We start from the raw sequence: 26,838 nt of genomic DNA on the forward strand, positions 1-26,838 counted from the left end.
GAGGTACAGATGATGTCATGAAGTCGAGGACACCTTTCGCCAGCACCAAGTTATGCTGAAGACACTGATTGGACGGCGGCAGTCCTGGTCACTGCAGAGACCGGACTGTCGAACACGACACTGAGAGGCGTCGAAGGAGCAGTGGTCGATAACGTCTCTGTTAATATCGCGAGCGCCACCACCTTGCCGCAGACGTCGTACTATCTCCTCCCATACAGAAAGAAGGTGTGTACAATATCTGGAGGGACGGATGACGTCATTACCTTCGTTACAACTTCGCCGACACCGAGCGATATCGGCAAGATTGATCACGCGACGACAGTTGTGGTTTTTGGCGAGATCAGCTTTAGGAACTGACTGCAGATCGGTGTCCGGTGCCTATGGTGTGATCATAACAGAAACCATGAATTTTCAAATTTATTTTCTCTTTGATAATAATCTCAGATATTGTACTTGAACAAATGTTTGCTTCATCCGTCCCACTGGCATCAAGCTAGTGTTCGAAAGCTTGTCACGAATTTTTCACTTATCTTTTTCGTCGTTATGCGACAACATTACCAACACATTTGTGGCTGGTGAGGTCACGTGGGAAAGTGGAAGCATAATAGGAAGCTGGGGCACTTCGCGTGTCACTTGAGGAAAGTGCGGACATAGTAGACTGTGATCAGCTGTGTTGGACTGCTTCGTTTGCGCTCTTGTTGAAAAAGAACATTCCAATGCACTGAAAATTCGGATGATCGTATGCATGCATGACGTTATTCGACAAAGTCGTAGAGCGTTGTTACTGATGTAACTGCGGCTAGTCACATGTCTTATTGAACGAAGTACAAGCAGAACACTTTTACACCTGTATATGGCTAGCATTTTGGGATGTTAAACCCCAAATATTATTATTATTATTATTATTATTATTATTATTATTATTATTATTATTATTATTATTATTATTATTATTATTATTATTATTATTATTATTATATGGCTAGGCAGTGTCAGGGTGTATGCGAAAACCTCTTGCGCAGGTATGGGCCACAAAGTGTGCAAACTCCACTACTTAACACTGGTGAATAAGGAAACACACGGGTGGCAAACACCAACGTGTGCGCCACACACGCCGGGCAAACGCCACTACTCGCCACTTCAAACGCATGCGGCAAGCCAGACAAGACGATGCCTTTCGCGAAACGGAGAACGCGGCAAAAAGGCGCATGCTGCTGGAACGGCTCCTCAAGGTGGTGCAAGAAACGCAAACCTCATATGGCAAGCCAGTTAACACGACGCATGTCACGGCAAAAAGGCGTACGCTGCTCAAGTGGAAAACTTCAAACGAGCAGACTCTGAACTCAAAAAGGAATTTCTGGACAGACATTTTGGATTTACTTGCCGGGTGTGTGACTGGCTACGGTTCGAGATTCTGTATCATCTCTGCGCGGTGTTGTAAACAGCTTCACTGTTCATACACCTTCACAGAGTGCAATGGCTCCTAAATCCGCCTTTTTTTACGATGCCACGGCACATGCGCCCATCCCCTAGCGGAAAAGCCGCGAAACGTATCTTCATCTCGGAGGCTTTCCTTCTGGCAATACCGGTTGTCTCTGCCCCTACCAAAACGGCAGGGGGCAGCACAGTAAATCGTAACAGGAGAATTTTAAGCGATGTTTGTAGAGCTTGCAGATTTCGGCATCGCACCCGAAAAGGCCGGTGTCCGCGATCTTAGAGAAATACGGCCCTCGAAGGTGCAACGGTCACAAGCGTTCTCGCTGGTCGTCCCTGTCTTCTCCTTACTTAAAACTTCACATTAGCCGCCGGCTTCTCAGCGAACCTCCGGTTGTTGGATTCACGAAGGGAGAAAAAAATACGCACAGCCATCCCAAAGGCTAATCCTGCGATTATATCATGAGTGGAATAGTAAAATACGTTAATCACGAGCAATAGAAGTCGCGGTCACAAGACTACGTTGTCAGACTTAGAATAACAGAGAGCTGAGCTAGTTGGGCATGCGCAGATAAGTTTTCGTGCCTTCTTTCTTTTCCGCCGTTGTGCATCTATGCAGTTGTTAGTCGGCGTTTGTGGTGTCCTGACTTCTTGCTCGTGTCCGTGTTTGCACGCCCTGTCTTTTTAGAATGTTGTCAGACTCCCTATCTAAACTTTTATTTACACAGAGCAGGTCTGGCAGCTTTGCCTGATTGTTCTTTTTGCGGAATACGTGAGACAACGCAGGACTAGCTCATTTCCTGCAAGAGGTGCTCTACCTTGCACAAAAATACCTTAGGTGTCATTTTCCGTCTGCTTAGATTAGAATGAAATGAAGAAAATGTGTTGTCTTTCGGGGCTTTTTCTCTTGGCTACAGTGACGGGATGATTGCTGATGCATTGCAGGAGCTTCTTAAAGGTTCATAAAGATTTAGGTTATAAAATGTACTTTTCCAAACTTTTATTTCTATTTTCTTTTCTCGTTTCCAGATTCTGGGTTTTATTGCTTCAATTCTATTCTATATTATTATTAGAATCTTAATTCTAATTCATTTATACTTCTTCCGTATTAATTAAACAAAGTTTGAACTTCAATTTCAAATTTGTCTTTAAACTAACCGGTTCTTGGCCAATCCCCCAGTGTGGGTATCAGCCACAGCTTCTAGGGTCTACTCTACTACTACTAATCCTGCGAATACTCGCGAAGAAGATGAAGAAGAAAATGGCGGATGCTGCATGCGGCTCGAGGTTCTTGTCGTTCGCGATTATCTCCTGGGATCAGAACGGCAGTAAGCGTAGCTAGGCGGTTCCTACGTGCCCTACGCAAACTCTGAAGTGTCCAGGTCCACCATCCCGACAGCCATGGCAGGCACGGACCAGATGAACGAGATGCTCTTCATGGGCTTGATCCTGCTGTGCGCCATCGTGGTGTTTGCGGTGCTCTGGGCGCTCATTCGCAAGTACTGCCCGGACATGCCTTCCGACGAGAAGGCACCGTCCGGCGCTGTCCTCGAGGCACCAGCCGGCGTGGTCACTCAGGAGGCTTCCCAGCAGCACCAGCTGAAGAGGATGGTGGGAGACGGCACGACGGTTACGCAGGTCAGATTTGCAAGCGAAGCTCGTTATGAGTTACAGATTTCGGAGACGGCGTTGTACGCGAAATACGCTGGTGCGAATTGCGGTCTTCGAAGGTGCGCCCGTCATGTGTGTACTTTGTGCGCCCCTTTCCCGCTAACAGATGCTCTCCCGATCATGGGTTTGTCGGCTGCCAGCCGTTTGTGATATGGAAATTCAGTCACTTGTCATTTGACATTGCCACATTTCATTGTTGCCTGGATTTGAACGCATGGCCTCACGTGGCAAGGAGCGCTCTCGGAGCACTCTTTGCCGACCCAGTCGATGACGAGGCGAGCAGATGTATATTCGTACTACTGCATGGAGTAAGTCACACCTAGTTGTTCTGCCTAATTACCTAATCAGGCAATAATAATTAACCAACTTCTAAAGGCACGAATCAGGGCAGAAAATTCCATATGAAAAGTGTTCAATCGGATGTTTTGCAATACGATCTATACAATTTTCCAACTGTAATTTTTTTTCGCCAGCTTCGTTGCTTCAGAAGTTGGTTAACTAATATTGCCTAATTTGCAGTTAAGGATAACACAAGATATCGCCACCTGCTCACCAGGTACGGCGAGCACGAGCCAGCAATCCACAAGAATGGAAGAAGATGTTCTGGGACGGTGCGCGCTCTCGCTTGGAGTTGTTGTTGTTTTGGCAGCCATCTTCCCAGTATTGTGCGCGTCTCTCCGCTGGTGCAGTATTTGCTAGTTATAAAGTCTTCTGTAGCACGTGACAATATGGTGCGGCTTATTCCATGCAGTAAGGGAGCAAGATGCATTTGGTCGCGTCGGCATAAAATGCGATGAAATAATGTTAAAGTCATGCTGAAGTTAGCTGGTGTGCCCAGTATATTGGCTTTTACCACCCATTGCTACGCCGATACCCCATATTGGGTCTGGGCTAAATGTGGGGTGGATAACAGTAACCGCTAAACAGACCCAGTTAACCTCAGAGCCGAAGACGTTGGACCCGACGGCGGAGGCGAGTGCGGACAGACCTCACGGTGGCACGACGTCCGTCGAGCGATCAGCGAAGCCCTCCATGTCTCCCACACGTCGCCTGACCAACGCAGCACGCAAGGCTTCGGTAGCCGTGAGCCGCGCCGTCAAGAAGGAGACGGCCAACATGCTGGAGGCCCTATCGTCCGGTAGCGAAGCGGTTCACGTGAGTGATACTGACGCTGACCGCTGTTTGAATAATGGCCACCTCTGTTTTCAACCCTCCGTTTTGAATACTGACACAGCCTTTGTTTTAACAGCGCATCTGTTTTGCAAATCCTTCCTTGTGAGTAGATCGCAGAAAACTATCATCATCTTAACGTGTATGTGCCACTGTGCGGCTATCTGAGAACGAGTCCTTGTTCAGGTTTGCCTAGTAAATCTGACTTGCACTCACTCTGAGGGATTCGTAAAGGATTCGGTGGTCGCATAAATTTAATTGAAATTACAATTAGGTAAGCTATACTATATACCTTGCAGCATAAGATGAAATTTAAGTGCGCCTTTTTGCAAAGATGAAACTGACGAAGTTGAGCGCATGTTGGTAGACGCGTGGTTGGCACGCTGTCCATGCTGCCTGCCATCGATGCTGACGCTACGAGCCAGTTCCTAATGCTGATGCACAGCGCATGTTCTCGTGTGACGTTGAAGAAAACCGCAATAAATATAGAGCTGGATGGTAATCTTCAACGAGATAGCACTACCTGAAGCTTCAGAGGCATTATGGTAATAGTCATTTTCGGTCCGCGACTTCAAGCAATGCTTGCTTCTGCGTCTATTTTTCCTACTGAGTGGGTGGCCAGAAAGTTCCAATGTCACTCTGTCCCTCACAATCTAGTCTACATCGACTATATGCCGGTGCATGAAACTTATAATTTGTTCATCGATTTACAACTTGCTTACGGCTTGAAGCCGAAGCAAGCGGATAAAAAAACTGGCCTCCTATTCCTATTTTACTGCTGATTCAAAATGATAATATTAAATGTAGAATAATACCTATTTTCATCATTCTTCTTTTCTATCACTTGACTACAAACTTAGCGATAAGATTAAATGGCTTGAGTACATGGCTACTCTTAGCTTGAGTTCTGGCTCCTTTTCGAATCTAGCAATAGCAGCGAAATAGAAATAGTAGCGATGTCAGTTCGTGGGCCACAACAAAATCCACTTTATAATGAAAATAAAATATATTATCATCATTTACTGAGCTCCACACTTGCACAAGGTCATCTCTGTATACAGGAGATTTCTTAGGCAGTGTCGACTCAGCTCCGAAAACTGGTGTTAATACCCCTTTAAGGGACGCTAAAGAGAAACAGCGAATTGGTTGGGATTATTAAAGATTACTCTGAAAATATCAATGTCGTTAATTTCATCATCGTAGCCTTAATAATAGAGGAGAAAATCAAGGTCAAAGTTTTGGTTTTTAAATTTCGCGCTGAAATCTCTGCACGCGACTTGACGGCTCTCGAAGTGCATACTTAGAATTTTGGCGGCATTGACTCAACGAAATTTCATGAAACTTGGCATGTTCAGTCTCTGGCCCCCTGCGAGGACAACACGCTTAAAGGGACTGTCTACCATTGGGAAAAATTTTTCTGATTGTGACGAAAATGAGAACATCGTTCGTCACATCTGCGGCAACGAGCACGCTTTTGCGCCATAAAAAAGGAATTATATATTTAATTTGATGTTAAAAATCGTGAAAGAATGACGAATGACGAGCGTCACCCCGCAGCGGTGTGGTCAATCTACTCGTAGGACAAGAAATCCTCGCAGGTAGACTCATTTTGCTTAAAAACAAACATGTATAACTTGAGATTGTATTTGACGCACTTGAGGCAGCTTTCGGTTGCGTCAGAAAGTAATATTTTGCTTTTTATCTCACGCATCCAAAAAGGAGGCTGGTGGCGCTGCTTGCGGCGCCGTTATCGATTTCGTCTGCGTCAGTTCATGCGCTATGCCATGCGGCTCTCCGCTCTTGTCGTACTGTGCCGCTGTATTGTTAGAATGCCTCACATGTGCTGCGCTGTGAAGGCGCGCATTTAGCTTCTCTTTTTGATGAATCGACTTGGCTTGGATTGTGGCAGCAGTGCTAAAATAAACGCATAGACTGCGATTACAGCAAAACAAGTGTTCTGTAATCATATAATAAGGCTTCATTTAACCGCTGACGCGCTCAAAACGACTGTTACATTCATTACATTAGTGTTAAGCGAAAATAAAGTAATACTACAGAAATCTCATGTGCTTTCGGTTTTAATTTTTACCGGCACTAGAATCGTCATCACGTCCACCAACCAGTGTTGTGGGCATGGTTCACGCCAATGGAAGAAGACCGAAGGCTGATTAAAAAATTCTGTTTTAAACACTTCTACTCACTTTCCAGAAAAACCGCTGCAAGGTTGAACGCTTCAGACGGCACGCTTTCTATTGCGGTACAAAACAGAAAAGAGATGAAGGACGGTAGACAGTCCCTTTAACGATTAGGAACTACATACGCCCTAGTAAAAGCCGCCAAAATCTATGACGTCACGGTGATTGGTGCGGGAATATGAAGTGCCATCGGCACTAGCACTTATATTTTATCGCGTTTTCTCGCTTACCACGTGTATTTTCACGGCAAGCGCGCTGATCTTCGTATTGTGAAAGAGTAATGTACTAAAATGAGGAACATCCGGTTTTCTCGTTAGTGTCCTTTTAAGGTAAGTTCACTGGACTCTTGCAGGCTAAAGCAGTCGCAGACGAGACGGAGGATCTACCGTGCGACAACACTGAACCAAGAGCGGCGGACGCTGCGCCAGCGGACCGCCGACCTGCGCCAGATGGCTCATTGTCTCCCGGACGCCGCTTGGCGAACGCCGCGTGCAGGATGTCGGTGGCCGCGGGCCCCGCCGTCAAGGAGCATACGACGAACATCCTGGAAGCCCCGTCCACCAATACCGAGGTTGCCCAGGTAAGAGATGTACCTCCCTTTCAAACTCCACTGTATCAGCGCACCAAAACAAAAATTAGCGCGGCATGCACTATCACAGTGCTGGTTCACAGGTGGGCACGTAGCTGCTCCTGGCTTGACTAGGTTTTTTTAGGTTTTGCCAAGTGTTGCTAGGTCTGTTGTTATGTGAATCGACACACGGTTGCGCGAAGTGCTCACGTGATCTCTCGTGAACCATGTTTTGGCCACTAGCTTATCGAAAGGTATTGACTGGGCATCGATTAGGACATCGCGTAGCAGCACCGAATGAACACGGTTCCCGTAGCTTAATTGGCTTAAGTAGGCTAATCAGCCTAAGTAGCTCAATTAAGCTACTTGGCATATATGGGCTTAGGCTTCAGAGTAAGTCGCCTTAATAAAGCCAACTATGAGCTTGGTCAAGCTGAATGGTGATTGGTTTTTATCTTAAACAGCGAGAACGAACAGGTAACTTAAATCGAGTAACCGACATTGGCAGCGCCGATGAATGGAAAGAATGAAAATTAGGATTAATCGAACCAAAAGCCCAACATACCACAGAGCCACGAGCTAAACTGGTGGAAAACAGCCTATGAAGCGTATATTGGTGAACTGTGGTTGTGGTGGTGGCTATCTATTTTACAAGAAAGCAATAAACATTAGTACTCCTACATCAGCCGTCATTATTAACGTCTGTGGTTCCAGTGTTGGCTCCGCTTTTATTGCAGTCCAATAAACATTTATTTTTCTATATTCAGCAAGCTTATTGAAGCATTGCTCGACCCCGGAGGAATAATGACGAAAAGGTATGATATTCACATCATCGCCGTAAAGGCACAATGAAGGTCACTGAGGGCAATCGTACCAAAAACCTGTTACGCCAGTGTTGTCGACGGCTTGGTAAGCCCACGATTGCACACAGGTACTACACTTAGCACAATTATTAACATTTATTGACATATTTTTCTATATTTATTTTAATAAAGGGGCCAAGGCACGGTCACTCAAGAAATAATGGTTTTGAACGAAAAATAAAAGCAACTAGTCTATTATGCCTATCTATATATGAAGGATAGACAGTGAAATAATACTTCAGTGCGAAATCAGCCCTAGAAGTCACCGATTATAAACCCCACCCACCGCTGGTGACCGCCATTTTGCCATGGGTTGTGTGACGTCACGTGTCTTCTGTCACAGTTTCAGCAGAAGAAAGTCATTCAATTTTAATGCTAAGCTGAACAAATCTAAAATAGCTCGATTGCACGCGCAGCAGGGCACGCAACAAAATCATTGGCCGGAATTCAGGCGCTCGCACGGCACGCAGTTTGTTACGTCACGGACTGAGTGTACCAGTGTTGGCCTGATTTCAGGCCGCTCGCGTGTTTATAAAAATATTCATTTATAAATTAGGTGTTCTGCGAAATGTGTTAGGGTTTCGCCAGCTTGTTTGTGAGTGCACAACGATTAAACCACATCACATAAAGTTTTATCAAAAAATGGGTGTCACGGCTCCTATAAATAATGAATTAATTTATTAGCACTTCTTAGCAACAATAGATTAAGACGAATGAGGCGAAGATCTAATTATCACTAATTAGTCTTAATTAGACTTGGCTCGGTAAGATTTGCCGAGCTCGACCTCACTAGCCACACGAAGAGTTCAAGTGGGCTTTACTAGAGTTAATTAGGGTTTCGTTCATTAGCCTAATTATGCTTCGCTAATTTGCTGTTACCATGCTTAGCTAGGCTTAATTAGGCTTGGCTATATTTAACCTTGGATTAACTAGGCGCATATAAGCTTAGTGAGACTTATTGGGCTATTTGACACATCATTACTGAAATGCAAAAAAGACTCGTACCATAGAGGAAGGATTCGAAACAAAGCAGAAAAGGACGTCCTTTTCTGTTCTGTCTGGAATCCGTCCTTGATGCGCTGACTACCAACTAAACGGTTTAACCAACCTTACACATAAATATAAGCAACACGCATGTACACTTCACATGCATTGCCCTTGCTGTCTCGTCTACGTAAGGTCTCACATCATAAAAAGACCTGTCCCAGAAAAGCATAGTCCTCGTCAAACAAGTCAACTAAAGCTTGGCTGGCAGAGTTTTCGGCTTGGCTCACGTACACATTGTTACATTGAAGTATGAACCATCACCAAATCACCCACTTTGCCGCCTTACTTCATTTTCTTGCGATATGAATTATATGGCCACTGCAGGCGCATTTTTGCCGTTAGCATCGACGTCACCGTCGCCGTGATGTTCTGTGTAAAGTCTAAACCAATAACATCATCCCGAGCATCGTATGTTCTATGTACGAGTGAGAACTTGCGGGGGCTGCCGACGACCGCTGCTCGCGCAGAGAGGAAACGCGCTGGCCATCTTTCGTCACACGAAAGGCGCGTGGAAAAAGGAGCCAGATGAGGAGGGGAGTGCTGCGTGCCTCTGGCAGGAAATGCGTACTTCGATCGACAGGGCGTGATCCCACGTTTATCTTTAGAGGGGATCGGCAGACGGCTCATAGCTTTGTACGTGTTGTGATGTAACACGACAGTTGCATTGAAACCATAGGCAGCATGAAGATCACTTCGTTCGCTGCAGCGGCTGTGTTTCTGAAGGTGCGAGCTGCTAGCCTTGCTTCGCATAACGTTGCAACTTCTTGCTATCGAATTTGTTGCTTCACTTTTGCGGCAAAACTATTTTTTCCCCTATATACCCATTTCACCATATGTCGAAACTGGGGGGAATTTCCCGAGGGCAAAACACGTCGTGTGTGCCAAGCGACAGCTGCTCGTGTCGTGTGCCAGTAACACTAGCTAGCAGTACCAAATATTAAGCCAATAGTAGCCAACAGTTAGCCGACATTAGTCAAGATAAGAGAACAATAGTCAAAACTCAGCCAACCTTACGCATTGAGGATGGCAAACATTTCATGCTCTCTCACCTAACCTTTCACAGGCTCCTCCGAAAGAAGACAGCCCGTGTGGCGCAGCCTCGGAGATCACTGTGCAGGGAAGCAAAGCTCAGCCTCCGAAATTGGTTTCACCTGTCAAAGATGGCGGCATCGCGGCAACCGACGCCAAGGCGCAAACGAATGCGGCGGTTCCTGGGGAGCAAATGCCGGCGAGAGCGGCGTCGTTAGCGGCGACTTCCACGGACAAACCGAAGGACGTGCAAAAGGTGAAGACAGTTGGGTCGGAAAAGGTGAGCAGTATCAATCAATCAATCAATCAATCAATCAATCAATCAATCAATCAATCAATCAATCAATCAATCAATCAATCAATCAATCAACTGAATCAGCTCATCACATAATCGAAAATTCAATCACTTATTCGGTGAATCAACAGGGAATCAATAAACCAACCAATCAATCAATCAATCAATCAATCAAAAATTATTCATATCATGAAGAGAGAGGGTGTGGCGGAAAAAAGCTGCTCAAATGCAGCTACACTAAGCATTGTCTATCTCGGCAGTGGGCAGCATTGGCATTATATATACCAGATAACTTGACGTAGATATGAGCACTGTGCGAGTGGCACAAGAAGTGTGAAGACGAATATTGTAATACATTAGTAGAAATATACAGGTACGTATTAGGTTGTTAGAAAGTACAATGCTTGCTTTAGAAAAAAGTCCAACATTAAATTGCTATGGCCAATTTCTTCGTAGCAACTTGGTACTGAGCGCCGAGGGTTAATCGTTGTATTCATGGGGGAATTAGCGCCAATGTGCTGCATCAGGGTGGCCATTCCTTGTCTGGTGAGAGAGTGCACTACTGGCTGTGGTCACCTGTGCGAGGCTGTTTCCAGGCTTACTTTGTGCAATTCCAACAACACGCTGATTTTGCCTTTCATGTTAAGCTGGTGGGGAATAGCACGGCAGCGGGATTTGAACCACGTATCCATAAACCACGGACTGCATGCTTTTTCCCTGCAGTAGACCTAGTCAAGCTGCTCATGATGATTATCCAACAGAAAGATATCGAAATGCAGACAAAATTATGGATTATTATGGAGGGGGTAGAAGCGCTAAATGGACCACGTGGACAAGGGCGGACAAACGGCAAGTCTTGTCACATCGCTGAACTGACGACGTGGACAACGTTGACGTCGTGGACGACGTGGACGTCGTCCGTTTAGCGCTTGACCGCCCTCGATAATAATGCTGCACTAACTAGCCCAAACTTTCACCCTACTAAAATACGTAAGTACACTAAAGCAAGTGAATAGAAAACTGAGGAGAGGATGGATCACATCAAAATAAGTCAGCGTGGGTATCATCATCATCATCATCATCAGCCTGTCTACGCCCACTGCAGGGCAAAGGCCTCTCCCATGTTCCGCCAATCAACCCGGTCCTGTGCTTTCTGTTGCCACGTTATACCTGCAAACTTCTTAATCTCATCTACCCACCTAATTTTCTGTCTTCCCCTCACGCGTTTGCCCTCTCTTGGAATCCAGTCAGTTACCCTTAATGACCACCGGTTATCCTGCCGACGTGCTACGTGGCCGGCCCATATCCATTTCTTCTTCTTAATTTCAACTATGATATCCTTAACCCCCGTTTGTTCCCTGACCCACTCTGCTCTCTTCCTGTCTCTTAAGGTTACACCTATCATTTTCCTTTCCATCGCTCTCTGCGTCGTCCTCAATTTAAGTTGAACCCTCTTTGTAAGTCTCCAGGTTTCTGCTCCGTAGGTAAGTACCGGTAAGATGCAGCTGTTATATACCTTCCTCTTGAGAGATAGTGGTAGACTACTATTCATGATTTCATGATTTGAGCGTGGGTATAATAATGTTCAAAATGACACAGGAGACCTATGGGTATATGAGTCATCCAGGACGCCGAACAAGATGACGACGTTAGTAAAGTTGTGCTTTTCTGAGGAAGCCACCGGTCAGAAAAACTACATAAATTTGTCATACTTCTGAGGGGAAGCCGAACCACCATATAGCTGTAGACCACAACTGAAACACTGAGAAAAGAATATTTGCATATCACACCACATATCATCTATATGTGGTGTGGCACATATCATATGTGCTTCACCACATATCTATAGGCGTGCGGAGGGTTATCCATTAGGGTGCGCTAAGTTTCACTGCAGTGGCCCCCTCTCCAGTTTGTCGAAACCCCCTTTCCCCCCTCCCAAAAAAAAAACAACCACTGAAACGATCTCTGCAACGAAAGCAACAATGAACACAAGCCGATAATGTGGTTCTCACAAAGACCTGCCATTGGTCGCTGGCGTTCCGGGGTAGAGGTGGGAAGTAAACATTTCTTTGAATGCAACATCAAGGTTCCTTGGTCGCCATTATTGTGAAAATACATGCGTAGCCATAACTCTGCGCATTAAAACTGACGATAGCTCCCACTGTGTAAGGCATAGGGCAGAATCGGTGCCCCCCTTTAGAAGACTAGGAGGGAGCGACCACCACCTCCCCCCTTACCGTGCACACGCCTATGATGTCATCTAACAGGACGTAGAATTCAGCGCAGCTACAATGACAAAGGCCCATCACTGGCCAGGGTGTCCCAGAAGATATAGGATAGGCTTTCTTGCTGTCCGGGAGTGGGGATGGGCAAGTTAAAACGCCAAATGCACAGCACCCCCCCCCCCTCCCATTCCTCTTTCTCTGCTCTGGCGATACCCTAGAGGTCGTGTTCAAATATGTACATAAGACAGAAGTTCTGGGGACGACGGAAGCTTGAAGTAAACGCTGCATTAAACGCTGCAGTAAACGGTCGCTGCGGTAAACGTTTCGGCAAGTGGCCTTGTCTTCAAGGCAGGAACTGGGTCGCTGCCTGAAACAAGGCAGGACTACTTGTGGAAACATTGGCTCAAGCAATACCGTGTGTGTGCTTATTTTTTATTTTCAAATACTGCAGCCCTAAGCAGGGCTATTGCATGAGTTGTGCACGTTTTCATAAAGTTCAAACAAATAGGCAGTTCGCAAGAATGACAAGAATACAGCAATATTATCATAACAGTGCTTAAAAATGTCAGTGTGCGTAAAGACTTTATGTTCTGGCTTTGAAAACGTCTAATTAAAAGATAATAATATCTGGGGTTTTACGTCCCAAAGTCACAACAGATTGAGGCAGGCTGTGGTGGAGGGCTTCTGAAATTTCGACCATCTGGTGTTCTTTACCGTCACCGACATCCCACAGCACGCAGGCATCTAGCTACCTTTGCGCCTCCACCGAAATGCGACCGCCGCGGCTGGGATCGAACCCACGACCTTCGGGTCAGAAGCCAAGTAGTGCAACCACTTATCAATCCTGGCGGACACTAGTGTAAAGTGTATTGGCATACGAGGTGTACTCATCCAACGATAGACAAGATGAATGAAAAAATTCCAAGAAATCTTTATAGCTTCCAATATATATAGTGGTGTTTCAAAAAGAGCAAAGTATGGTTACTCAATTTTTTTATACCGGGTGTGTGAAATACTAACCGTAAATGGCTAAACAGACAGCTAAGTGGACAGCGGCCATCTTAAGTCCCGCTCCAGTTCTCACGCAGCCGCCAAAATAGACAGCTTCGAGGAGACGGCATTGGAGACAAATACGATGCCGGCTAATTTGATGCCGGCTAATGCTCAAATCTCGCCGGTGTGATCATCTGCACACCAGAAGACGTCCTTTCAGGCGCTCAATGTTAGCTACGTTTGATTTCTGATAGATTTGAAAGCGCAAGAACTTAAATAAAAATTATGTTTGTTTCTCTTAGCTTTCTCTTCTCGACGAGAGGTGGCGTTATGTCGCACCGACATCACCCAGGCGCGTTCCATTTGTCGGAGTACTGGGGCTTGATGCCACCTTCTAAGCTGTCCGCGTAGACTGACTACGATGTTATCCATAATTGAAACACATTCAATGAATGACTGCATTCTTTTCTCTCCCATTCCCCAAGCCACCGGAAGGCAAAGACGACGCCAAGCCGAGCCAGCCATCGACTGTGGCCGGCGTCGCGTCTCCAAGCGACGGCCCAACCACGACGTCCGGCGTCAGCGGCAGATTCGAGGATAAAGCGAGCCCGGTATCGCCGCCTGGCGGAGACACGTCCAACAGAAGGCACGCCAGTAGTGCGGACCACTCCCACGCCGACGACAGCGCGCTGCTGTCGCGCGAGCCCACGTCCAAGTCTGCGCATGCGCATCGCCATCGCAGGAAGTCCAAGAAGAAATCGCTAGCTGACGGCAGCACCACCGCCGGCGACGACGTCATCGCGAAATCGGACGTACACAGCGGTGTCGGCAAGTCGAGCACAAAAACGCCGGACGCCGCCGACCACAAAGCCAACGAACCAGAATCTTCGACGCAACGGAAGTGACTAATTCGGGGAAAAAAAAACAAATGCTCTCGAACACTGCTCGAAGTCATCGCCACACCACAGTCATATTTGATGTGGGATTATTTCCTGAATTTCGCTCCAAACAATGATTAAAGTTTTATACATACAGCGAAATCTACGATGGAGTTTAGAGAGGTATGATACTGTTTCTCACGAATTTTGGAAGGTGATATCGGGGTCTGACATTGGGATGACATTCAGGTTACATTGGGTGATGGCATTGGGCGATGATTAATTACTGGTATTTCTGTAAACACTCGGTTATGCTTGTTTTCACTTTGGTAGAACGGTAAGACCAAAGGGAAAATGTGCTGCCTGTGCACAATTCTGTAAATTGTTCATTCCTAATTATGGTGAATCCACCGACAGGTACACATCATATCGCGCTCGGATGTCGCATTTTGTGTACATTTTGCTACAATTGTGATAGTTGATGCAAAAGATGTTGAACACAATTTTTATTAGGCACAAGCCACCAAAATGTTCGGTGGTACTGGATTTACTTCATTTCCTTCCTAGTGCAACTCTTTCATGCTCCGCTAGTGACTGCCTTATTTCGTACCGCGACTTCGAAGCGTAGACTATGTTAAATGCTGCGTCGCACCAGTTTGGGCCACAATAGAGGATTCGATGACGAGCCGCAGCGGCGGAACAGGCACGATAGCTTCACATATTCCTTATCGCTACAGTGCATTTGGCCTGCATTTATTCCGGTTTCCCACGTGCATAGAGCCTCCTAAAATTAACTATAGGGGACTCTGGCGCTGCGATCGTTCAGCCATCATGGGAATGTTAGGTAGTAGACGGATTAGCGCGCAGCGGGCCACTCCCACGTCGGGACAGAGAGGTCTTGCCCCTTTTGCTGAACTTCGTCTTGCGACAAAGCGGATGCAGGCGACACGCGGAGCCAAACGGAGCCGAAAGAACGAAGTTTAGAAAAATACGTGTACTACCCATCATTCCTATGTAAGGTACCACCCGTTTCATGGCCGGTCCCTGCGGTGGGTTGCGCCAAGTAGCTGAAGATCAACCAACCAACCTATGCTGGCTGAAGCGCCATGCATTGCAGCTCCCATAGAAACTAGCGCCAGAGTGACCTCTAGTAAGTATTGTAGGAAACTATATGCCCACGTGACGTTCTGCCGCTGTGAAGAGGTGCTCTGCCAGCGCAACATCAAGTCACAGTCACGGATATTAAGGGACAAGAGAAACTCCTTTTTTAACGTTACGGTAGTGGTCACACATTCTTCCAGCACTTCCTGTGCAGAAAATTTTACGCTCAACCAATCACGCCGGCAGCGACTCCGACACCAGAATTTTTGCGACACGTGCTCGACGCTATCGCGTTAAAACAAATGCACACACAGTGCGCCATTTGGTGGTGAAGTGGGAGTAAATTATGAGCGCGTGATATTCACGATTATGATGCTAACTCCACTAACTGGCCCTGGCCAGTTAGTGGGATTGGCCAAGAATCGGGTAGACATCAGTGCGTACCGTGCGGTAGGGAAGAATAGAACGATTGCGAATGGCGCCGGTGCCGGTTCGCTTTGCAATGAGGCAGAAACAATTGAACACATCTTGCTGGACTGCCGACGTTTTTCCACCATCAGGACAAGACCCATTGAAATTATACTGAAGCAACATGTCCTGGCAGTCACTTCAACTGCATTGTTGTAATATGGGGCTTCTGTGCTGGGACACTCGTAAGCGAATGTATGCAGTGCTTTAGAGAAATACATGAGTCAAATCGATCTAATAGATACATATGTCTCAAATACGTGTTAGCTTATTGCCTTCTGTCAGTATAATTTTTTAGATGCGAAGCAGCTTTTGCTCGGGGCTGTGTCCGTCCCTTGACGACCGTCCGCTTTATACCACCTAGCATAGCCACCTGAGCGCGCGCTGGCGCCGAGGAGAAGTCTTCCTAGCTTGGCGTAACGCAGACGAAACCATGTGTGCTGGCAAGCGCTAGAGCGTTCGGGCCTGTGTAAGAGGCTGCGTAAAGCGCTGTGGCCTCTCCCCCTTACACTCTCTCAGCAATCACGTGATGGCGTCGGGGAACGAGATTCTGCAGACGCTCGATGAACCCGCGTGGCGTGCTCCAACAAGAGTTCGTGACGAGCAACAGCAACAGCAACTACAGTTAATTCATGGTGTGCTCCACGTGCAAGGACGCGTTAACATCGGCCATGGTGCCCGTGATGAACGGAACTTTAAGTCGACCCATGCGCTGCTTCGCATCCCCACATGGTTCCCTTTATTGGGAGATGGTGTAATGTATTGATGGTTTGTTTCTTTGTTTGCCTTAAAGCTCTACTAAAAGTTGTTTATTTAGTAGTCTAAAATTGGGATTCGCTAAGAAGCACTCTTCTGATTCCCGCCGCCACCTGCAGTAGAATTTGATCATATGTTAGGACTTTGCAGATGCTAAAGGTTTGGCTCACACCTGGGGGTTTGGCCAAGAATCGCGTAGCTTAGAAAAAAATATTTAAGATATAGAAAAGAGAATAATTTGTCGTGTTGTTTAATAAAAAGATTTTTATCAGAAATATTGTACTGAAAATAAAAGGGGGGGGGGCGAATCATCGATACACCGGACCCTTGACCTATCCCTTTGATTGGGTAGGTGCGAACCATCTCAGGAGCATCATCATTGTCATCACTCGTGGCTTGGGGCCGTGCGCGAGGTTCGGACATACGAGGGCCAAGCTTCCTCCCTGGGCATTCGGCCCAGAGGAACTACATCTGCGCCCCACGTCGACAAGCCAAAGAAGCAGTGTTCTCCGATCACCAGCTGAGAGGCCACCAGCTCGGCCTTGCTTCTTTCGCTAGACGACTGCGTGGTCCAGGTGGGCTTGCCTGAGTCGTGCTGCCGCGCAAGTGCGACCCCACCCGTTTGAAGACCAACCAAACAGCAGACCGGTTCGTGGCTCCCGCCCAGCCGAGCTGTACGTGGTCCAGGCAACGCCTGCTGCAAGACAGCCGCCATCCGACGCCCCTCCCATGGCGTCGTCACCGATGAAGCGACGGCTGCGTCGACGACATGTCCCGTAGGCCGCATTCTCACTTCAGACTATTCAGTATTTAGCAATTTATAGTCGGCTATAACTTTTGAAGTCGGGGGCATTTCTTCCTTAAAAGCAGATGCACACAATCCTGCATTAACAGGCGTGCATTCCAGACTGACGTCATGAGCGAGACGGCCGGTGACCTCGCCTTTGGAGAACATTCCTGAGTGCATGAGCGAGACTACTTCTTTAGTCCCGGAGGCGATCAGATGCCGCGCTTTGGTCATCAGGGCGGGGCTTCTCCGGACTTCTTCACTTGTATCCGACAATAGAGTCGCACAACTACTGAACCAATCAACCACGCAGGGGCATGACTTCGGAATGAATTAAGCGTCATTTTGCAATGGCATAGAAATTCTGCTCGCAACGAAACGGACCCAAAACAGAGACGATCGAATGTGCTACGAGGGGAAGGTCGCGTTCACCAGTGCGAAAAATCCGTCGCAGTGAATAACACTTCGGTCGCCAGTCGCGAAACTTATCAGTCGCCCGAGTCAATGCAGCCTTGAGACTCAGTGGGGAAAGAGTGTAGTAAAATCTGGAGAGGATGAAGAAAAAAACTTTACTTCAAATAAAGAGAGGTTTTGGGGAGAGATGTTGGTGGCTCCTAAAGGTCAGTGTCCTCAGTCCGGGATACCGCAAGACTCAGCTGCCCCTCTCGTCCTTTGGACTAGGGCTCGTTGGACTTCCAGTCCAGAGCCATCGCGGAAAGCTTTCTGTGGAAGAGAAGGGTTTCGGGTGCATGCCCACACCACGTTAAAGACGTCTGATGTCTCCCCACAGTGCGCTCGCATCCCGTTGAAGGTAGGGTCCCAAAAACTAATTAGTGCGGGGCAGAGCAGGGTATTCATCTGTAGCATGCGGAAAGTTCGCTCATCTGCTCCAGTCAGACCCTTAGAAGGGCCCGGGTAGAGGATATTACCCTCTCGAAAATAGAGTAAAATTTCTTTAAAGGTCAGGAGTGGTTTCCTGTTCTCCGAGTCCTCAAGAATTCAATGAAGGGATCATGCATTTTCTTGTGTGTTGGCGCAGTCGTTCGAGTGCAAATCCAGTGCGCGTTAAGACGACGTCAGGCATCACGGACTCGGCAACGTACTACGGGCCAGGAGGCGTGTTTGTCGACGATGCGTCTTGGTCTTCTGCGTCACCCGAGCCATCCTACATCGTCACGCGTAAGTCAGGCACGTCTCAGGGTCAATTCGATAACGAACGCAAGGCAGGAGCTAGTCATCGAGGTCACCGAGACGATGCGTGCTTTAAAAAGCCAGCGTCAGTTTAGCGTGAAATGAGAGAGGTATGCATTTATAGCATTAGTGTTGTGTAGGGCAGGAGCGCGGCGTAACCCGCGGCGGGCCGACGGAGAGGCCGAACGACGGGAGGGCGCGCGGAGTGACGACGCAGAGACCAAGCTTCGGCGAGACTGACGGGAGACTGCTCTCCCGCGTTTATTGCAGGCGGTTTTAAGGAGAGAAAAGAAAGGCTATTGGTCAGCGAGGCACGGGTCACATGACCGGCATGACCACGCCGGATTGGTGGTAGCACAGAGGCATGGCAGAGACCCAGCTCCCCCCAGTAGCATGAATAGAAAGCACAACAGCACTGGTGTCTCAGCATGGCACCAGGGGTCGCACGACACAACAATTAGGCTGGCAGATTGGACTTTGCGGGGCCAAAGAACTTTAATGTGGTTTATAACCGAAGAAAAAAAAAAGCTTCTCTCGCAGCCATCGCCGTGGTACCCTAAGATAAACGCGTGTATGAAAAAAAAAAACACAATTTTTCTTATGCATTCGCCTAAGACGACTCGAAAGCGTAAGCCGTCTGCTTCTTTTTATCCCAGTCGATCGTATTGATCGCCTCCGAAAGCCTTCTGCAGCGTACGTAATTTTGCACTGCCTCCGGGATCGCAGGCATTGGAGGTTTTCTGCACCTCACGGGGTTTTGCAGTGCCTCCTGGATTCGGGTAGGCTATTCGGAGGAATGAAGCCGCAACTGGAATGACGTTTACATTTCTCTCTCCCTCTCTGTTTTTGTACATTTAGCTCCTCATACCATAACACAACCGACGCCGTCTGTGCCACGTCTCGACTCGGAGCATGTAGCGCTGAACGTGGGCGGACGACGCTTCTCCATCACAAAGTACGCATCTTTTATTTATTTCATTGAACGTATCTTGCTAGTTCCCATGGGGAATTTAGTAAGGGGCTAGAGTAGAATTGTCGCTAGGAAGTTTGAGCATTACATAATGCACATAGTCAAATAATCCTTAAAAAAAGAACCGTAGTATTACAACAGTTAAATAAAATATTCAGCATAGAGATTTATAGATGTCGCTGACAATAATATATGCAAAATTGAATATGTTAAAAAAAATGGGATGAGGTGATGAGTAAGATGAAAATCAGTATTGTGTTGCACTATCTATCTATCTATCTATCTATCTATCTATCTATCTATCTATCTATCTATCTATCTATCTATCTATCTATCTATCTATCTATCTATCTATCTATCTATCTATCTATCTATCTATCTATCTATCTATCTATCTATCTATCTATCTATCTATCTATCTATCTATCTATCTATCTATCTATCTATCTATCTATCTATCTATCTATCTATCTATCTATCTATCTATCTATCTATCTATCTATCTATCTATCTATCTATCTATCTATCTATCTATCTATCTATCTATCTATCTATCTATCTATCTATCTATCTATCTATCTATCTATCTATCTATCTATCTATCTATCTATCTATCTATCTATCTATTAGGGGTGTGCGAATATTCGAAAATTGCGAATAACGAATCGAATACTGTTCTATTCGATTCGGCACTCGAGTCGAATAGTGCATATTCGAAATACCGAATAATTTTCGAATAGTTTTCGAATAGTTTTCGAATAATTTTCGAGTAATCAGCGCCTACGACAAAACACCAAAGGAACGAAACGATGAAACATCGAGACGTGATTTTTCTTGTTTAATTCGCTAAGATGCATGCAGCTGTAGTTTTTACGAGACTATCGGCGTCATATTGATCACCAGATGGAGCCGCTTTTGCTTAACATTCTAGTGCCGCTACGGTCTAGGGACCGTAGTGCCGCCAAAGCGTAGAAGCGAAAGAGTCATAAATCCGCTATCATCATATCATCATCATCATAAGAGCGGTGGTTGTGTTTGCCGTGCTCTTAGCCATACATCGCAGTCATCTCTCACGTGTTCTTGTTAGAGCGCTTTCGCGCTATACTTGCTATACTTGCTATACTCTCTTTTTCACCGTAAAGCGAAGCGCCATTGCTCATTTGTGTTGTTTTCGGCGGACAACGCTCGCTAATTGCGTTCAAGTTGCTGCTTCGTACCGTGGCGCACCATGAGTAGCGAACATGAGACGACCCCGAGGAAGCAACGAAGTTCAGTGTGGAGCTTTTTTGACCGAACTGGGACTGGATCGTCAAAGTGTCGCACTTGTGGCTGCGTTTTGAAGACACCGACCAACACTACCACGCCGTTGATAAACCACCTGAAGCGCCATCCAGCTGCCCACAAAGAGTATAGCAGTCGCATCGCAGCCACCACAACGACGCCGGCATCAAAAAATGCCGGTAGTAGGCAAACGACGAGTCTATGCACAGGTTTTCTTCCGCAGCTAAGCGCCAACAGTACCCGCTCCCGGGAGCTCACCATGAAAATTGGTTCATTTATTGCGTCTGGTCTGCACAGTTTTTCAATAGTGGAAGAACGAGGCTTTATTGCACTCATGAAGTGCGCAGTTCCGAATTTCACAGTTCCTAGCCGCACAACGTTTTCCCGGAGTGTCGTGCCAGAATTGTACTCTGCAACAAAACATGCCGTGCACGAGAAGTTGCAAAGCATCTTGAAGACTTGCGCGGCATCCATTGCAATTACGACGGATGGGTGGACATCACGCGCCGGGGACAGTTTTGTAGCTGTGACTTGTCATGTACTTAGCGAGAAATTTGAGCCACATAACTTCGTGCTTGCGTGCCGGTCACTCCGTGAGAGCCACACAGCAAGCAACTTGCGTTCCCTGCTTCAAGGAATTTTCATGGACTGGGGTATCAGTGACAACCTTCCATGTTTTGTTGTCACTGACAACGCGAGAAATTTTGTTTCCGCTATTCAGCAGGCTCCGTGGGTTCGCATTTCATGCTTCGCACATACTCTACAACTTTGTGTTCAAGATGCCAATAAAAAAACTATTGGCTTCGCCAACATGTGTGCCAAAGCGCGGACCATCGTCGGCTACTACAAGCGGAGCAGCACTGCGAGGGCAAGACTGCAGGAAATACAAAAGCAGCTTTCCGTTGACCCTCCACTTGAGCTCGTCCAAGATGTTCCAACGCGATGGAACAGCGAATTTGCGATGCTAGCTCGTCTGCTCAAGCTGAAGACTGCCGTGACGATCGACCTGAGCGAAAATGATTCGGTTGAAAACTTGACAAATGGAGAGTGGCGTCAAGTGTCGGCCTTTGTGACAGTTCTTCAGCCAGTGGAAGAGGCTACAACAGCTGCGTGTGCCGAGTCTTATCCGACGCTATCTTTGGTCGTGCCCCTCGTTCACTGCATGAAGCTGTTGCTTTGCGACAAAACAAGCGACTGTGATGAGTACGACTTTGCGCAGAACCTTCTGAAATCGATAAACGCTAGGTTTCCGGCTGTAAGCACTACTGCGCCCAATTGTCTTGCCACATTGCTTGATCCACGTTTCAAAGATGTATGCTACGGTGACGAAGAAAAAGTGGAAGTGCGAGCTTTGGTGCATTCAGGGCTCAAAGAAATGTCTGGCCGTTCAGCAGACGTGGAGATGCCTGCAGACTGTAGTGCCAACCAAAGTGGACAAGCCAGTGAGTGTTCTCCATTGTGGAAAATTTTCAGTAGCTTGGCTGCAGGACAAAAAGAGGGTGCTGATCTATTAATGCAGGAATTGTCAGGTTATCTCGAAGCTCCGCTGCTGCCACGTCAAGACAACCCTTTTCAATGGTGGCAGAACGTAGGTAAGGCAAAGTACAAAAATCTGGTGACGGCAGCAAAGCGCTATCTTGGTATTCCTGCAACCCAAGTGCCTAGTGAGAGGCTTTTCTCAGCCTGCTCTAATACAGTTACCAGCAGAAGAGAGTCGCTGAGTTCGAAACACGTTGAGGAACTTGTGTTCTTGCACGGGAACTACCGATATTGTCCTAAAGCGCTCTGAGAAACAGAATTGCTTTGTGACGCTTTCAGCTTGACCAGCACGAGTTTGTGTAAGTAAATTTAGCACAAGGCAGATTTCGCAATACCGAAGTTCGTAGAAAATCCACACATAGCCCGTGTTATTTATCATGTGAGTAGTTTGCATTATGTAGGTGGCCTACTTGAAGTTATTTTGTTTCGTGTTTTGAAAATATAAGCCCTTGCATGTTGCTCCGTGTAATTTTATTATCACTGCTGTATACAAAATTACCTCAATATACGTAATTGTGGTGTTTTTGTTGGTTAACTAGAATTGTCATGTGCCTTGTTAACGTTTGTGAATCTCGTTTTAAATAGAACTTGCAATTCTAGGGTGATTTTCAAAACCTGAATAAAGTTTATCTATTCCTTTCCATTCAAAATTGCTGCCTTACTATTCGAAAACTATTCGAATAATATTCGATTCGTATTCGTATTCGATTCGGTTTCATCACTATTCGATTCGTATTCGATTCGGTTCTGAAATCCACTATTCGCACACCCCTACTATCTATCTATCTATCTATCTATCTATCTATCTATCTATCTATCTATCTATCTATCTATCTATCTATCTATCTATCTATCTATCTATCTATCTATCTATCTATCTATCTATCTATCTATCTATCTATCTATCTATCTATCTATCTATCTATCTATCTATCTATCTATCTATCTATCTATCTATCTATCTATCTATCTATCTATCTATCTATCTATCTATCTATCTGTCTGTCTGTCTGTCTGTCTGTCTGTCTGTCTGTCTGTCTGTCTGTCTGTCTGTCTGTCTGTCTGTCTGTCTGTCTGTCTGTCTGTCTGTCTGTCTGTCTGTCTGTCTGTCTGTCTATCTATCTATCTATCTATCTATCTATCTATCTATCTATCTATCTATCTATCTATCTATCTATCTATCTATCTATCTATCTATCTATCTATCTATCTATCTATCTATCTATCTATCTATCTATCTATCTATCTATCTATCTATCTATCTATCTATCTATCTTCTTTTGCTTGTCTCTAATACCCCTGTCACACGGGGCAACCTAAGTGCACTTTGAGGGAGTGCACTTCATTCACACGCTGTCACACAGGAACGCTTAGGGACACTCGCTGAGAAGTGCACTTGCCGACGAGTGCGTTCGCCAAACTCACTTCGCTGCGACGGAGTGTCTAGCCTCGGTAGCAGTAGCTCGAGAATAAATAAGGTATTTTCCGGAGCCGAGTTCAAAGCATTTTTTAAACTATCGTTTTCGCTATTACGAATATTCTGATGCATTAAAACATACTATACCGCAAAAAGCTACACTGCTATTCTCGCTCTCAGTTAGTTTACAGCCACGACCACCAGGGGAATGCCCAGCACACGCGGTGAAATGGCCGCAGCCGCCGCGTTTGTACGTTATTTCTATTTTAAGGACTGCTTATAGATGTAACACATTATTACTTAAGAAACATTGCCTGAAATAACAAAAATCTGTTGTGGTGCCTAAGTACCTATCGCCATTACCATCACTTCCAAAGTACACTTCCCCTTCTCACCACCAAAGTGACATTCTGGTGGCGCAAGCGCACTCGCTCAAAATGACACTAAACTTGCCAGTGTGACCGGGGTATAATACCTGCGGACTGTCCGCGAGGTTGCTTTCCTTTTCGACGTTTAACTTGCTCTTGTGAGGCTTACTTCTCCTTCGAAATATTGTCGCGAGAGGAAACGACAAACAGTCCACTCGGAGCGAACGACAGTTTACTTTTCGGCCACAGCAGCCACCAACTTCTTCTTTGTCGACCTCTACCGTCACCAGTGCGTGGCAATATTATAACGTGTGCAGTGGTGCATGCTTTACAGTACCTGTAGTAGCACTAGTACGACCACTGTTGTTTGTTCCAGGAACGCGCTGTTTCGCGGTGAGCCTCGGGAAATGTTTGGCTGCTTGTTCGGCCTAGACACGGACGGTGGCTTGTGCCTGAAGGAGAAGGACGTCCACGGCGCGTACCTGCTCGACCGCTGCCCGACATACGTCGAACCGATACTTGAATACCTGCAGAACGGAAGGCTGCTGCTGAACGATAAAGTGTCGTACCCCGGTGAGTGCATGCGGTCATGCTTCTCTTCACGACTCAGCCTTAATAACAGTGCCTGGTTTGCGATAGGTAGCGAGGCAGTGGAAGTGGTAAAGGAATACGTCTACTTTGGGCAGGTAGGGACCGCAGATCCGAACCATGAAACTGAAGTAACCAGAAGAATAAGAATGGTGTTGAGCGCATTTGGCAGTTATTCTTAAATCACGAATATTAGTTTACCAATATTCCTCAAGAGAAAAGTATATAACAGCTGCATCTTACCGCTACTAACCTACGGAGCAGAAACCTCGAGACTTGCCAAAAGGGTTCAACTCTTGGCAAGTTCAACTTTGGCAAGTTCAACTTGCCAAAAGTTGAGGACGATGCAGCGAGTCGCGGAAATGGCGATACATGTAACCGCAAGGGACAAGAAGAGAGCAGAGTGGGTCAGGGAACAAAGGGGCGTTAAGGACGTCTTAGCCGAAATCAAGAAGAAGAAATGGGCATGTGCAAGGCATGTAGCCCGAAGGCAAGATAAGCGCTGGTCTTTAGGAGTGCCAGGCTGGATTCCAAGAGAAGGCAAGCGTGCGACAGGGAGGCGGAAAGTGATGTGTGCAGATGAGATAAAAGATTGAGGGGCAAACGTGGGCACAACAAGGACATTACATGGTCAATTATAGCAGCAGCTTCCCTACTGCTAGTGTCCTTGTTAGCTGCGACGGTAAATGCGACCGCCCTGGCGAAATGTTGGTACCGGGTTCGACTTCCGGACCATGGAAGCCTTGTTTCTGATAAACTTCCGTAGGTTTTATTGGAACTCTGCTATAAGCTGGACGGCAGTCTGCCTTTCATTTTTACACTGTCCTGAGCAAAAGGCTAGCAACAGCCAGGAGACGAGGTGAAGGAATCCGGTTTCCTGTATGTAACTAGTACTGTACTAAGGAAAATAGTTAAGTGTGTACTCTAATTCTTAGTTCTGAGGCTGTGAATCCGTTTAATTGACGAAACTATAACACGATGCAATATGTTAAATCACAGGTGTAATCGAAGAGGCGAAATTCTTCGGTGTCGACGAGATTATTCCGGATATCGAGAGACGAATGACGGTAAGACGTCTAATCTTCAATTGTTAATTAGCCTCGATGATTGACGGGGATACCCGTCAGTTGTTACTTGTCAGTTTATAGCACTTATAACGTGTGGCATCATTATTATATCGCATGTTTACACAATCCGGGTTTTAAACAGATTCACCTATGCAAAAAGAGCCAAAAAAATTCAGGAGCCCTTCCAGTGTTCGGAAAATGGGGTGGCATGTGCGTACCTGACGTTCTTTCTTTCTTCCTTTCTTTCTTTCTTTCTTTCTTTCTTTCTTTCTTTCTTTCTTTCTTTCTTTCTTTCTTTCTTTCTTTCTTTCTTTCTTTCTTTCTTTCTTTCTTTCTTTCTTCTTCTTCTTTCTTCTTTCTTTCTTTCTTTCTTTCTTCTTTCTTTCTTTCTTTCTTCTTTCTTCTTTCTTTCTTTCTTTCTTTCTTTCTTTCTTTCTTTCTTTCTTTCTTTCATGCACAAAGGCGCAGGAAACTTCGCATACTCTGACACGGCAGGACGTCATCCGTGCCCTTTGCCATACCTTCATCAAACGCGTAAGTTTCCAGGTGAGTCACAATTTCGCCTTTCCCAACACTTAATTGAGTCACAATTGAGTCTTTCCCAACACCTAATTTATTTGTTTTAGGTATTTACGAAAATACTTCAGGCCTGTGAAAGGCCCCTGAAGGAGGGGCATCGTGTGAGAACAAAATGAAATAATTAATGAAAGCAATATAAGTGTTCAAGAATAAACAAAACAACACGCCACGTAAAGCTAAGCTGTAGACTAATGATTCAAGCAAGAGGTACAGCAGATGAACGTTAGGGCAAGTATAATGAGGCATTGAAAAGATTTCAAGAAATATGATATTGTCTGAGCAATTAAGTCAGTGCTACGTAGAGATGTTAAAGGTAATCGATTCCATTCAAAAATGGTGTGAAAGAAGGAATATTTGA

The 26,838-nt window shown here is 46.1% G+C and overlaps 1 protein-coding gene across 1 annotated transcript; it reads left to right on the forward strand.

Moving 5' to 3' along the window:
- The first annotated feature begins 2,835 nt into the window (after positions 1-2,835).
- Positions 2,836-14,395, forward strand: LOC125759158 (uncharacterized). Its single transcript, XM_049417549.1, has 5 exons — positions 2,836-3,072; positions 4,033-4,260; positions 6,823-7,050; positions 10,012-10,257; positions 13,976-14,395. The coding sequence occupies exons 1-5, from the start codon at positions 2,836-2,838 to the stop codon at positions 14,393-14,395; spliced, it is 1,359 nt and encodes a 452-aa protein (XP_049273506.1).
- Positions 14,396-26,838: the final 12,443 nt, after the last annotated feature.

This window comes from Rhipicephalus sanguineus, chromosome 7, assembly GCF_013339695.2.
Source record: "Rhipicephalus sanguineus isolate Rsan-2018 chromosome 7, BIME_Rsan_1.4, whole genome shotgun sequence".
NCBI lineage: Eukaryota > Metazoa > Arthropoda > Arachnida > Ixodida > Ixodidae > Rhipicephalus > Rhipicephalus sanguineus.